The sequence below is a fragment of the Dicentrarchus labrax genome, unplaced genomic scaffold, assembly GCF_905237075.1.
Source record: "Dicentrarchus labrax unplaced genomic scaffold, dlabrax2021, whole genome shotgun sequence".
NCBI lineage: Eukaryota > Metazoa > Chordata > Actinopteri > Moronidae > Dicentrarchus > Dicentrarchus labrax.
In genome coordinates, this window is record NW_026136704.1 from 22,473,187 (window position 1) to 22,486,762 (window position 13,576).

The 13,576-nt window shown below is 39.1% G+C and overlaps 2 protein-coding genes and 2 long non-coding RNA genes across 10 annotated transcripts in view; 2 read left to right on the top strand and 2 right to left on the bottom strand.

Moving 5' to 3' along the window:
* The window catches only part of LOC127362521 (uncharacterized), a 112,524-nt gene extending 100,196 nt beyond the window's left edge, over nt 1–12,328 (bottom strand). For all 5 annotated transcript variants that reach the window (XR_007884471.1, XR_007884467.1, XR_007884470.1 and 2 more), the window contains exons 1-2: nt 12,229–12,328; nt 6,563–6,622 (exon numbers count right to left, since the gene is read on the bottom strand). This is a non-coding gene — a long non-coding RNA (uncharacterized LOC127362521). The remainder of the gene's footprint in view (nt 1–6,562; nt 6,623–12,228) is intronic.
* The window catches only part of LOC127362489 (extracellular calcium-sensing receptor-like), a 79,317-nt gene that overhangs the window by 60,434 nt on the left and 5,307 nt on the right, over nt 1–13,576 (top strand). The window contains exons 1-6 of one of the 3 annotated variants that reach the window (XM_051398263.1): nt 1,270–1,533; nt 2,710–3,007; nt 3,169–3,963; nt 4,135–4,362; nt 4,508–4,631; nt 6,295–7,520. In XM_051398263.1, coding sequence (XP_051254223.1) covers nt 1,301–1,533; nt 2,710–3,007; nt 3,169–3,963; nt 4,135–4,362; nt 4,508–4,631; nt 6,295–7,202 — 2,586 coding nt within the window. In that variant the 5' untranslated portion in view covers nt 1,270–1,300 and the 3' untranslated portion in view covers nt 7,203–7,520. Of the gene's footprint in view, nt 1–1,269; nt 1,534–2,709; nt 3,008–3,168; nt 3,964–4,134; nt 4,363–4,507; nt 4,632–6,294; nt 7,521–13,576 lie in introns of those variants that run through there. The other 2 variants (XM_051398262.1, XM_051398261.1) reach the window with 2 other exon arrangements.
* Nucleotides 8,751–13,002, top strand: LOC127362511 (extracellular calcium-sensing receptor-like). Its single transcript, XM_051398296.1, has 6 exons — nt 8,751–9,024; nt 9,241–9,538; nt 9,689–10,483; nt 10,600–10,827; nt 11,003–11,126; nt 11,901–13,002. Exons 1-6 carry the CDS (start codon nt 8,792–8,794, stop codon nt 12,812–12,814), a joined length of 2,592 nt encoding a protein of 863 aa, XP_051254256.1. The 5' UTR covers nt 8,751–8,791; the 3' UTR covers nt 12,815–13,002.
* The window catches only part of LOC127362522 (uncharacterized), an 87,506-nt gene continuing 86,442 nt past the window's right edge, over nt 12,513–13,576 (bottom strand). The window contains exon 3 of the long non-coding RNA XR_007884472.1: nt 12,513–12,591. This is a non-coding gene — a long non-coding RNA (uncharacterized LOC127362522). The remainder of the gene's footprint in view (nt 12,592–13,576) is intronic.

Genomic DNA, 13,576 nt, shown 5'->3' on the forward strand with positions numbered 1-13,576 from the left:
CCCCAAGTGCTCCTACTACCACGGGGATCACGCTCGCCTTGACCTTCCACATCTGCTCCAGCTGTTCTTTTAACCCTTGGTACATTTCAACCTTCTCGTGTTCTCTCTTTCTGATGTTGGCGTCTGCTGGTATGGCCACATCTATCACCACCGCTTTCTTCTGCTCCTTGTCCACTTGTACCACCACTATGTCCGGTTGGTTGGCCAGGACCTGTTTGTCAGTCTGTAATCTGAAGTCCCATAGCACCTTGGCCCTGTTGTTCTCAGCCACCTTCTGTGGTGCAGCCCATTGGGATTTGGGTACTTCTATTCCATACTGGGTACAGATGTTCCTGTACACTATTCCAGCCACTTGGTTGTGTCTCTCCATGTACGCTGAATCCTGGATAGTGGCCTTGATGCTCACTAGTCCTCAGCCTCCCTCTTTCCGCTTAGCGTACAGTCTCAGGGTGCTGGATTTGGGGTGAAACCTTCCGTGCATGGTGAGGAGCTTTCTTGTCTTGATATCTGTGGCTTCTATCTCCTCCTTTGGCCAGCTTATGATCCCAGCAGGGTATCTGATGACTGGCAGTGCATACATGTTGATGGCTTGGATCTTGTTCCTGCCATTCAGCTGACTTATCAGGACCTGCCTTACTCTCTGGAGGTATTTGGTTGTGGTTGACTGGTATATATATATATATATATATATATATATATATATGTTTTTTTGTTTCTAAATTACCCAATCAGCCAACACAAGACAGACTTTGTCAGCTGCTAACGAAGTAACTTGCAAACTATGCCGAGCAATTTGTCCTTGTTCGCAAGAATGCTAAATAAGAGCTTAATATCATAACGTGTTGCTATCGCAATGATCAAACAAGTTCATGCAGTGGCTTTATTGCTGAAACATCATTGAATGACGTCTGATTGTATGATTTCAAAAGGCTAGCCCAAAATTGTTCAAATCAACTGAATCAGGAGGTTTTGACTATGCCATCGGCTGTACATTCAGCTACATCACTTTCATTCTTCATTATTATAGTGAGTGTATAAATTGTGTCCATAATGTTAAATATTACACTATTAATATAATATAATACTACTAATATTCGGATACCATATACAGTTAGGAAAATGCTAAGGCCCAGAGCTCTGTTTGGTTACCTCCCTCCTTTTGCCCCACCTTGAAGGTCCAGAGATAAAACATCTATCATTATTTGTATGCTGCTCCAACATGTATAAATACCAGTGCAAGCTTTTGATTTACATTAAGATACATGTGATGCCACCCAGTGGTTTAGTTTTCTTAGACATTATGATGTCCATAGAGAGGTGGCCAGAGCAGGGTTGGGCACTCTTACAGATTTTTTTGCTGGCATCTTTCTCTCAGGCTGAGGAGCCGGTGTGCAGGCACAGAGGGGATCCTGAGAACCCCCAGCTATCTAAGGATGGAGACATTATGCTAGGTGGGATCTTCTCTTTCCACAGCAGCTGGAGAGACAGACAGGATACCTATATGCACAAACCACTGCCACTGCAGTGCACCAGGTAAATTATATTGTAGAAATCTAAAAATGTCAAAACTCTAAGTGAGTACAGTAATCAGAATCAAAATAAGAAATATAATTTGTTGCGTCTATTGATACCATCAAATGTTTTTATTTACTATGTTATTGTTTCTATTTCAAGTACAAATTGTTTGCATTTTCAATTATTTTATGGGGTTTGAAACGTTTTGTCCACCTGTTACTGAGTTCCATAAACTACCAGCCACTCAATTTTTTTACCGGACACTTTATTGTTTCAACCAGAAATTGTGTGTGAAAAATAATAAAACAATCCACAATAATCAAGGCATAGGCTATCTTTACTTTTTGACTCAGACTTTATGTTACCAAACTTCAATCATTAAAGATCATTACTGAACAATATTTATAACAATAAGTTTTGTAAAATAGCTGTCAAATCAAATAAAGGGAATGTGTTGCTCTAAGGGGGAATTTGGCTAGATGGAGCACATATTGACACAATGACACTGGCATCCTGGCTCTGATATATATTTTTTTGAAATAAATAAAAAGTATAATGTTAAAATCATAGAATAATGTTAGCATAATATTCCTAATGATATGATACTAGTAGTAGTACATTACATTTGCATATAATAGTACACTATAGTTCCTTTATTTAAACCTACACTGGTGGCTACTCTACTTTTTTTTACTGTATGTACTGACATGTCAATAATCATAACAATTCATTCAAAAGTTGAGCACATCAACCTTTTTTTTATGCATAATGGCTGTGATTTCTTAGTCGGTCGAGCAAAAATTGAAACAGGTTGTTCCCTATCTTATCCCTAGTTTCTTCTGTCTTACGGCTTCTTCTTTTTGTACAATCTGCTCAAGTGGGTCACAGAGCAACAAGCCTACAGGAATGTCTCATTACTATTCTTTCTACAAATCCATATGATGCACTTGTGCACGTGTCCTGTCCGATTATGACCCCTGCAAAAAAAATGTCTGTGTCTCCTCGTTAAAGTGTCCAGTGGAAAAAAGCACACTCGTGATTCAATCTGCGTTGTGGAATGTTAAAAAATTGCTCTAGTCCGCTAATTTTATTTACATGTCCCTATGGCTGGTCGGTTCAGCAAATTCACCTGCAAATACACAAAACAACCTGCATTTGAAGGTGCCAATTTCCAACCATGCTTTCTGCATCAAGTTTGAATTTCAGAGGTTTCCAGTTTGCCCAGGCTATGCTCTTTGCCATAGAGGAGATTAATAACAGTACAGACCTACTGCCTGGCATCTCTCTGGGCTATAAGATCTACAATGCCTGTTCCTCCATTGCCAGAGGTGTGAGGGTCGCACTGGCCTTGGCTAATGGTAATGAAGTTGTATCGGCATCCCCCAATACACCATGTACCAGACCTGCCCAAGTGCAGGCCATTATGGGAGAGACATCTTCCTCTCCTTGCATGGCTATAGCTACTGTCATCGGACCCTTTCATATCCCAATGGTGGGTAAGATTAGCAAAAATTTAATTATATTAGTGAAACATAATTAAGATTCTGTAATTCTTCCAGCTGATCATAGCAAAAGAGGTTATATGAGAATTGTATTGTTCTATGTAAATGTTTTATTTCTTTATCTTGGGACATCATTTCTTTTTTCTTTTAGATCAGCCACTTTGCTACTTGTGCTTGTCTCAGTGATAAAACCAAGTACCCAACCTTCCTCAGAACAATACCCAGTGACTACTACCAGAGCAGAGCCCTGGCCCAGTTGGTCAAGCACTTTGGTTGGACTTGGGTTGGAGCTATTAGAACAAATGATGATTACGGCAACAACGGCATGGCCACATTTATAGAAACTGCCCAGCAGCTGGGCATCTGTCTGGAGTACTCTGTATCTGTCTTTAGAACAGATCCACCAGAAAAAATACAGAAGGTAATTGACATTATCAAGGCCTCCACTTCCAAGGTGATTGTCGCTTTCCTCTCCCACAAGGATATGGATGTGCTATTACATGAGTTGTCTCCACACAAGCTGACTGGGTACCAGTGGGTAGGCAGTGAGAGCTGGATCTCTGATTCCCAAATTGCAACAATGGATAGGCATCACATTCTGGATGGTGCCGTTGGCATGGCAATCCCTAAAGCACATGTTAGTGGCATGAGAGAGTTCATGTTGAATGTGAAGCCGCTCAATTCATCAAGTAATGGAATTTTTACAGAGTTTTGGGAGACATTATTTAACTGCAAGTTCAAGCAGTCAAAGTCATCAACAGGGAATCAAAGTGAATGTACTGGAGATGAAGATCTGACTGGAGTGCAAAATAGTTTCACTTATATGTCACTCATGCCTATCTTTAACAACATCTACAAAGGAGTGTATGCTGTGGCCCACGCACTTCATAATATTCTCAACTGTAATAAAACATGTAACAACAATGTGCAGCTAGATCCATTCATGGTGAGTTTAGTTGAAACTAAATACATTTTACACAAAATCACATTAACAGAGAAAATGGTTTGAATTTTGAAAAGTAATTTGTTGCAGTCAGTATTTCTATCATACTGTCGAGGCAATATGCCCATAAAATGTTTGTCAGTTAATGATCTACACTGATGCATATCTTTTTAGATTTTACAGCACATAAGAAAGATTCAGTTCGAAACAAAGGAAGGAGATGAGGTTTACTTTAATGAGTATGGAGACCCAGCAGCAAAGTATGAAATTATAAACTGGCAGCCAACAGAAAATGGCATTGTGGACTTTGTTACAGTTGGTATTCATGATGCGTCTTTACCTGCAGACAAACAGCTCAATCTGCAAAATAAGTCTTTAATTTGGGCACAGAACTCACAACAGGTAAGATACCACCTGATCACTGTAACTGTCAAATACTGTCTATTTCAATTGTTATCATTCTGACTATATCATATTTTTCTTTCTCAATGCATCGTCAGTGCAATATTAATAGTAGAACACTTTTGGCACCTCTTTGTTATTGCAGGTGCCAGTGTCAGTTTGCAGTGAGAAATGTCCTCCAGGAACTCGAAAGGTTCTCCAGAAAGGAAAGCCTGTCTGCTGCTATGACTGTTTAAGGTGTGCAGAGGGAGGAATCAGCAACATCACAGGTGTAGTAATTAATGCAACACAAAACAAAAATCAATAAAAGTTTTGTTCACATACCAATTTTAAGAAATGGCATAGTTTTATAGTCTGGAACATGGACTGGATACCACAATTATATAGTCTTTTCAGCAAACAAAAAACAAAATTATGAATAAATACATCAAATATCACCACCTTAATGTGGTGGTGGGTTTTGTGTTTCTCTGTTATCCTGGGAGCTGTGTCGTCACATATGACATATGTAATCTGATCACCGCCTGGTGCTGAATTGGATCAGATGGCAGGGGTTGCAGCTTGTCGAGGCCCCTGTCCATGAGGTATTTAACTGCACCTCCAGATGAGTTTCTTGTGCATCCTGGGGGAGGTTGGGGACATGTATTCTGAGTGGGCCATTTTTAACACCTCTATTGTAGAGGCAGCTGGTCGGAGCTATGTGTCATTGATGCTTGCTGTGGCGGCTACCTAAGAAGTGAAAAAAAACATTGAGCAGGAGAAGGGGGCCTTTTGGGATTGGTTGATCCAGGGGTCTCCTGAATCTGCAGAAAGGTACCAGGAAGCCAGAAGGGTTGCAGTTGCCACAGTTATAAAAGCAAAAGCCTGGGTGTGGGAGGAGTTCTGGGAGGACATAGAGAAGGACTTTAAGTTGTCCTCAAGGAAGTTCTGCCAAACTGTTTAAAAAGCACAGCTTGGCCCTGGCTGTGTTCTGCTGAGGAGGAGAACTGCTGGGCTATTGTTGAGTAATGGAAAGAGCAATTTGAGGAGCTCCTGAACTCAGGGGAAGCCTCACCTCCATATTCTTGGCAGAGGTTGCACCTTTTTGTGGATGATGTGATTCTATTGGCTTTGTCAGACTGTGACCTCTTGCACCAAGGTTCTTTGCAATGAATTGCTTCTTTTGGGTTGGGAGTGAGTTACTGCTACTGTGAAATACAGCTATTTACTCAGTTTGATAAACGCCAACAGACAGCAGTGTTTATAAACAGCAGCTCAGAAAAGATCTGAGTCACACGCTCATATGCTGAAACAGAAACAAAACTTGCACTTTCCAGCAGCAGCAACCTGTGTGTGGACCAGTCCAGACACTATGGGCATGATGGCACTCACAGGTACACATAATTTGAAAAAAAGACAATAACTAACTAGCCTTTCAATCAATGTTTAGTTAGAGCTCTGAACTAATGTAAGATGGAAAACAATGGAATGACATTGACTATTGATTAAATAATTAATTTAAAATGTTGATAACTAGGCATAATGGGTAATGGGTCCACATCTCTCAGTAAATACGTAACAAGTATTCAGTCAAGCCACAGTATAAATAATACTTTATATTTGAAAAAGTAGAAAAGGAAACAGCCAAACTAATTGCCGTGGTTTACATGTAAACAATAGGTTACATGGCTTACAAGTCAGGTAAGAGGGACCTTAGCAGAATTTTGCTCAGGGCCACAGGGAGGTCAGGACCAACTTTGACTGCGAGAGACTGCCACTGTCTAGGTAATGAATTGGAAACACTGTGATGACACCATCATGTTAATGTTATCCATAAATAATCTGTTAATCATGTCGTGTCTGTCATATAGGCAAAGATAGGATACAACATAGAGATCAAAACAACAACTATACTGAGCAAATCTAACATCAGCTTCAATATTATTTTTTCAGATTCTATTACCTGTGTGTGGTGCCCTTCCGACTTCTGGTCAAATGAGAGAAGAGATGCCTGTGTAAAGAAGGAGGAAGAGTTTCTATCATATGAAGAGATTATGGGAGCACTGCTTACCGCAGCCTCTCTATTTGGAACATGTATGACTGCTGTTGTGGCGTTCATTTTCTTCAGATACAGACAGACTCCTATTGTCAGAGCCAACAACTCTGAGCTGAGCTTCCTGCTGCTCTTCTCCTTGACTCTGTGTTTCCTGTGTTCTCTGACCTTCATCGGCCGGCCCTCTGAGTGGTCCTGCATGCTGCGACACACCGCATTCGGCATCACCTTTGTCCTCTGTATCTCTTGTGTTCTGGGGAAAACAATAGTAGTCTTAATGGCCTTCAGGGCCACACTTCCAGGTAGTAATTGGATGAAATGGTTTGGGCCTGCACAGCAGAAACTAAGTGTTCTGGGTTTCACTCTTATACAAGTTATCATATGTATCCTCTGGTTAACAATTTCTCCTCCTTTTCCATTTAAGAATTTTAAGCAGTCCAAGAACAAAATCATCTTAGAGTGTGCTCTGGGCTCAGCTGTAGGCTTTTGGGCTGTACTTGGGTACATAGGACTTCTGGCCATATTATGTTTTATTCTTGCTTTTCTCGCTCGGAAACTGCCAGATAATTTCAATGAAGCCAAATTTATCACATTCAGCATGCTGATATTCTGTGCAGTGTGGATCACTTTTATCCCAGCGTATGTCAGCTCTCCTGGGAAGTTCAGTGTTGCTGTGGAGATATTTGCTATTCTGGCTTCAAGTTATGGACTGCTCATTTGTATTTTTATTCCAAAATGCTATGTTATCTTATTGAAACCAGAGAAGAATACGAAAAGGAATATGATGGGGAAGGGGGCACCAAAATGATCCTGAAAACTAAAAATAATATGGTGTAGTACTTTTATAAATTTTACAGAATGATTTTTAGCCAGCCTGTTAAGAAGACTTCCATCTTATTTTATTGAAGACTCTCATTGTACTACTGTAGTATTTTTCCAGTGTGTATTGTTTCATTTGTGATTTAGCATACTGAGATGACATTATTTGATACAATTTGATCACCAATATATTGAAGTATAAACATGTGCAAGTCTAATAACTTATTCCTTATTGATGTCACAACATTTAATATACAGTTGAGATGTGTGTGAGCGACGAATAAATTCCACAATTTTATAGACAACATGTTTGGCTTAACCTGTTTGGTTTCCTGTAGCTTGAGTTCAACAATGGAAACTTGCCACTTGTCACAGTTATTTCATTATATCGTTCAACAGCAAAGCATACATTTGTATGTTGCTGTTCCAGCCAACAACTTTACTGTTTTGATTCACTTTAACCACTCTCGGCCGCAACAGGCTGGATTTTACAGTGGCCTTGAGAACTGAACTCACCACAACTTAAGGAAACAAATGCAAATAGAAAACAAAAACACAAACAAATTAAGAAAACATTTTCACCAATTTGAAAACACATGGGAATAATCTAGAAGAAAAAAAAAAAAATTCCAACACCATTTACAGGTAGCCCACTTAAAAAAAGTCATGAGTCACAAAACAGTTTCTATTGTTATCTGTGCTATTTGCAATTTTTCTATATTTGGTTCTAAATGCTATGCAGATGTCAAACTGAAAGATTTTCTTAATTTGCTTATGTTTTGTCGTTTTGCCATTTCTTGATTTGGATTGCATTGGACTCTCTGGGCCACTGTAGTATTGAGCAAAGCCGCTGTATACTACCTGAACAGCAACAACTGACAGACAAAGTTAGCAACTACTTGGTGTATGTACATAGTATATGTTGTGTGTTGCATGTAACAGCTAAAGAGTTCGTTGGGACCCAAACAAAGCTAAAAGGAGAGTGAATACTGGAATACTGGACTGAATACTGGAATTTAATCAGGTGGACACAAACAAGACTCCAAATAAATGAGAGTTTTGCTCTGTGTCTGCTTGATATGTAAATTAGCTAACACATGTAATTGCTAACATAATAGCTATATTAACTATATAAACAAATAATATGTTTGAAACTTGTTGCACTGCCCCTACATGGCCTCAAAAATAAAACAAAATCACTTATTGCATAAAAAAACGTTAATATTTAATAAGGTAGGTGCTAGAATTTTCTAAAAATTATAGCACGTTCATTCTTCCTTATCATGAAATCAAAAGTCATTTGTGTGTCTGTATTGATAAAATATGAATTTAAAAAATAGAAACCATTTGTATTGTATAATGAATATTATCTGTACAGTTAAAACATTTAAATCTCTTGGTCTGTTTGGCCCCCGCTTTCATTCCACCCCACCTTGTAAATCCACAAAGATACAATATCACTCAGTTGATCTTATTGTTTTGTTTTTTTATCACTGCCCTAATATATAAATATCAGTGCAAGCTTTCAATTTGCATGGAGGTAGAGTTGGGGATAGTGGCTTAGTTCTCTGAGACAATATGACGACCATACAGAGGTGGCCAGAGAAGGGTTGGGCACTCTTACAGCTTTTCTTGGTGGTGTCTTTCACTAAGGCTGAAGAACTGGTGTGCAGGCAGAGAGGACAACCTGAGAACGCCCCGCTATTTAAAGATGGGGACATAATGTTGGGGGGAATTTTTGCTTTTCACAGCAGCTGGAAACCCAGACAGGATACCTACATGCACAGACCACTGCCACTGCAGTGCACCAGGTAAATTATGGCATTGTAATATTTGCAATATCCTAGAGGCAGTGGAAACAGATACAAAAATGTTACAAAAAGTTTACTAAACTGAGTACTACAACAAGAACTATTTGTTGTGTGTATTAATAACATCAAATGCTTTCTTTTATCTATATTTATGTTTCTATTTTAAGAGCAAATTGGTTGCAATTAAAAACAAAATCTAAAACTTTCTGCATAAAGTTTGAATTTCAGAGGTTTCCAGTATGCCCAGGCTATGCTCTTTGCCATAGAGGAGATTAATAACAGCACAGACCTACTGCCTGGCATCACTCTGGGCTACAAGATCTATGATGTCTGTGGCTCTATTGCCAGAGGTGTGAGGGTCGCACTGGCCTTGGCTAATGGTAATGAAGTTGTATCTGCACCCTCTGAGGCTCCATGTACCAGACCTGCCCAAGTACAGTCCATTATGGGAGAGAGTTCTTCTTCTCCCTCCATGGCTATAGCGACTGTCATTGGACCCTTTCATATCCCGATGGTGGGTAAGATTGTTAAAACTGAAATCATATTAGTGAACAAAATATATTATTATTTTCTATGTTTTATAATTGAAAGTATTGTAGTTTGCTTAGTGAATGTTTTGTGTTCTACAGCTTTAGCTTTGTAAATAATTTCTTATTTCTTTTAGATCAGCCACTTTGCTACTTGTGCTTGTCTCAGTGATAAAACCAAGTACCCATCCTTCCTCAGAACAATACCCAGTGACTACTACCAGAGCAGAGCCCTGGCCCAGTTGGTCAAGCACTTTGGTTGGACTTGGGTTGGAGCTATTAGAACAAATGATGATTATGGCAATAATGGTATGGCCACATTCACAGAAACCGCAAAGCAGCTGGGCATCTGTTTAGAGTACTCTGTATCTGTCTTCAGGACGGATCCACCAGATAAAATACAAAAGATAATTGACATTATCAAGGTTTCCACTTCCAAGGTGCTTATTGCATTCCTCTCCCACTTGGATATGGACATGGTAATACATGAGTTGTCTCACCACAACTTGACTGGGTACCAGTGGGTAGGCAGTGAGAGTTGGATCTCTGATTCCCAAACAGCAGCAGTGGATAGGCATCACATTCTGGATGGCGCCATAGGCCTGTCCATCCCAAAAGCACAAGTCAGTGGCATGTCAGAGTTCATGTTGGACATGAAACCACTGAATTCAACTAGTAATGAAATGTTCACAGAGTTTTGGGAGACATTATTTAGCTGCAAGTTCAAGCAGTCAAAGTCATCAGCAGAAAATCAGAGTGAATGTACTGGACATGAAGATCTGACTGGAGTGCAAAACAGCTTCACTGATATGTCGCTCATGCCAATTTTTTACAATATTTATAAAGGAGTGTATGCTGTGGCTCATGCACTTCATAGTATGCTCAGCTGTAATAAAACATGTAACACCAAGGGGCAGCTAGATCCATTTATGGTGAGTTGAACACCTAAGACTTTAATCACAGTTTTTACATTAAGTCCCATTTACAGACATTTTTTAAAATCTGTCACATTGTTGATGTTGTTGTTGATTGATGCATATCTTCTTAGATTTTACAGCACATCAGAAAGATTAAATTCAAAACAAAGGAAGGAGATGAGGTTTACTTTAATGAAAATGGAGACCCAGCAGCAAAGTATGAAATTATAAACTGGCAGCCAACAGAAAATGGCATTGTGGACTTTGTCACAGTTGGTCTTTATGATGCATCTTTACCTGCAGACAAACAGCTGAATCTGCAAAATAAGTCTTTAATTTGGGCACAGAACTCACAACAGGTTAGATACTATGTGATCACCGTATTTGTTAATAGAATTTCATTTGAACTGTTATACTTGTATAATTTTTTTTCTTTTGTTAGTGTAATGGTTGGTTTTATTGCATCACAATTAAAAATAGATACTTGCAAATGTCACTGACAAAGTGAACAGTCATACATTTTTGTTCATGCAGGTGCCTTCATCAGTTTGCAATGAGAAATGTCCTCCAGGAACTCGCAAGGTTCTCCAGAAAGGAAAACCTATCTGCTGCTATGACTGTTTAAGATGTGCAGAGGGAGAAATAAGCAACATTACAGGTGATATGAAAATCAGGACAAAAGCAATTCTAAATTGTGATGTTGACATAGTAGTCAGAGATGCTGGTGCTCTAGTGCAACATCTAGTGGAAAGTAAACTTCATTTAACCTTTACGAAATGGCATAGTTTTGTATCTAATTTTAAAAAAGCGGGATTATAGTACAGTAATTATGTAATATTTTAAGCAAACCAAAACACATATAATCAAATCAAAATAAACAGGCCTACATCAAAAGTCCTAAATAAATACTTATACATAAGTCTGAAATCAGCTATATAAACACCAACTTAAATCAGCTTAAACACACAGCATATCTAAACTGAAATCAACATGGTACAGAATGACATCGGCACCAACTGGTGTGTTCACTGCTGTACACTCTTGCTTTACTTGATCTCTTCTTGTAAAATATTGTATCTTCGCCAGAGAACTTTTCTCTGTTTTTTTCTCTGCAGAACTAGCATGACATCACTAGACCAAACAAGAGGGGCAGAGCGAGGGGAGATTCTCCACCAGTTAATTGATCGTGGATACTTGTACTGGGAGTGAAAGATGCTTTGCTGAAGCAATAGCACATAACACAATTTTAGAGACAAGTGTAAAAATACTTCTGGTTCATTACGGAAACGTGGTGGGGGACCATAGTCTCTAAGGTTGTCTATACCTGTTACAGATATGATCTGTCTTGTAAACAAAGAAAAGATGCAACATAGAGACAAAAAAGACAAATATAATGAGCATGTCTAAGACCTGCTTTTTCTTTTGTTTTTAGATTCTATCAGCTGCTTGCGATGTGACCTTGAGTTCTGGTCAAATGAGAGAAGAGATGCCTGTGTAAAGAAAGAGGAAGAGTTTCTATCATATGAGGAGATTATGGGAGCACTGCTCACGGCAGCCTCCCTTTTTGGAACATGCATGACAGCTGTTGTGGCATTCATTTTCTTCAGATATAGACAGACTCCTATTGTCAGAGCCAATAACTCTGAGCTGAGCTTCCTGCTACTCTTCTCATTGACTCTGTGTTTCCTGTGTTCTCTGACCTTCATCGGCCGGCCCTCTGAGTGGTCCTGCATGCTGCGACACACCGCATTTGGCATCACCTTTGTCCTCTGTATCTCTTGTGTTCTGGGGAAAACAATAGTGGTGTTAATGGCCTTCAGGGCCACACTTCCAGGCAGTAATTGGATGAAATGGTTTGGGCCTGCACAGCAGAGACTCAGTGTCCTGGGTTTCACTCTTATACAAGTTGTCATATGTATCCTCTGGTTATCAATTTCTCCTCCTTTTCCATTTAATAATTTTATGCAGTCCAAGGACAAAATCATCTTAGAGTGTGCTCTGGGCTCAGCTGTAGGCTTTTGGGCTGTACTTGGGTACATAGGACTTCTGGCCATGTTATGTTTTATTCTTGCTTTTCTGGCTCGGAAACTGCCTGATAATTTCAATGAAGCCAAATTTATCACCTTCAGCATGCTGATATTCTGTGCAGTGTGGATCACTTTTATCCCAGCGTATGTCAGCTCTCCTGGGAAGTTCAGTGTTGCTGTAGAGATATTTGCCATTCTGGCTTCAAGTTTTGGACTGCTCATTTGTATTTTTATTCCAAAATGTTATGTTATCTTAGTGAAACCAGAGAATAATACAAAAAGGAATATGATGGGGAAGGGGGCACCTAAAACATTCTGAAAACTTAAAATAACTTGGTGGCAAAGGGATCGTTAACCAGACTGTCAAGTGGACATCTATCTTCATTTTACTGAATACTTGCATTTTAATACTGTAGTATTTTGTTTATTTTGTGACATAGCATATTGGGATGACACTATTTAATACCATGTAATTTACAATAAAAGCAAATAATTGAGTAGAAAAAATGCACAACCCTAATAACTTTTTAATAACAATTAATACATAATACAAGATTGTGATCAAAGAATAAAATCTAGTTTCTAAGACAAATAATAATAATAATAATAATAAATAAATGTGGTTTAAGTTTTTTGGATTCCTCTGGCCTCTTATGGCTGGAGTTTAACAATCATAACTTCTCCCTTGTTGATGAACATATATAAAGCCCTGCCTTGACCTGCAGAGCTGATTGGCCCAACCTGAAGATCAGAGCAATGCCATTCTTGAGGCTGTTCCTATTGGTTGAGGTGGAATATTTAAAGGTAGCTGGATGAGTATGAAAAATGACTGGGAGCTGAACTGATTTGTTGGCTTCACTTTGTAAGAAGTAGCTAAAGATGTATTCTAGTTGGGCAAAGTAAAGTACATTTCACAAGGTTTGAATGTAGTTTAAAACTGGGTATGAATGAGTATATATGAGACAAATAGTTTACATGGCATATGGATGAGGTAGGAGGGCCCTTAGCAGAACTTTGCTCAGGGCCACAGTGAGTCAGGACCCACCTTGACTGTGACAGACTGCCTCAGTCTAGGTAATTC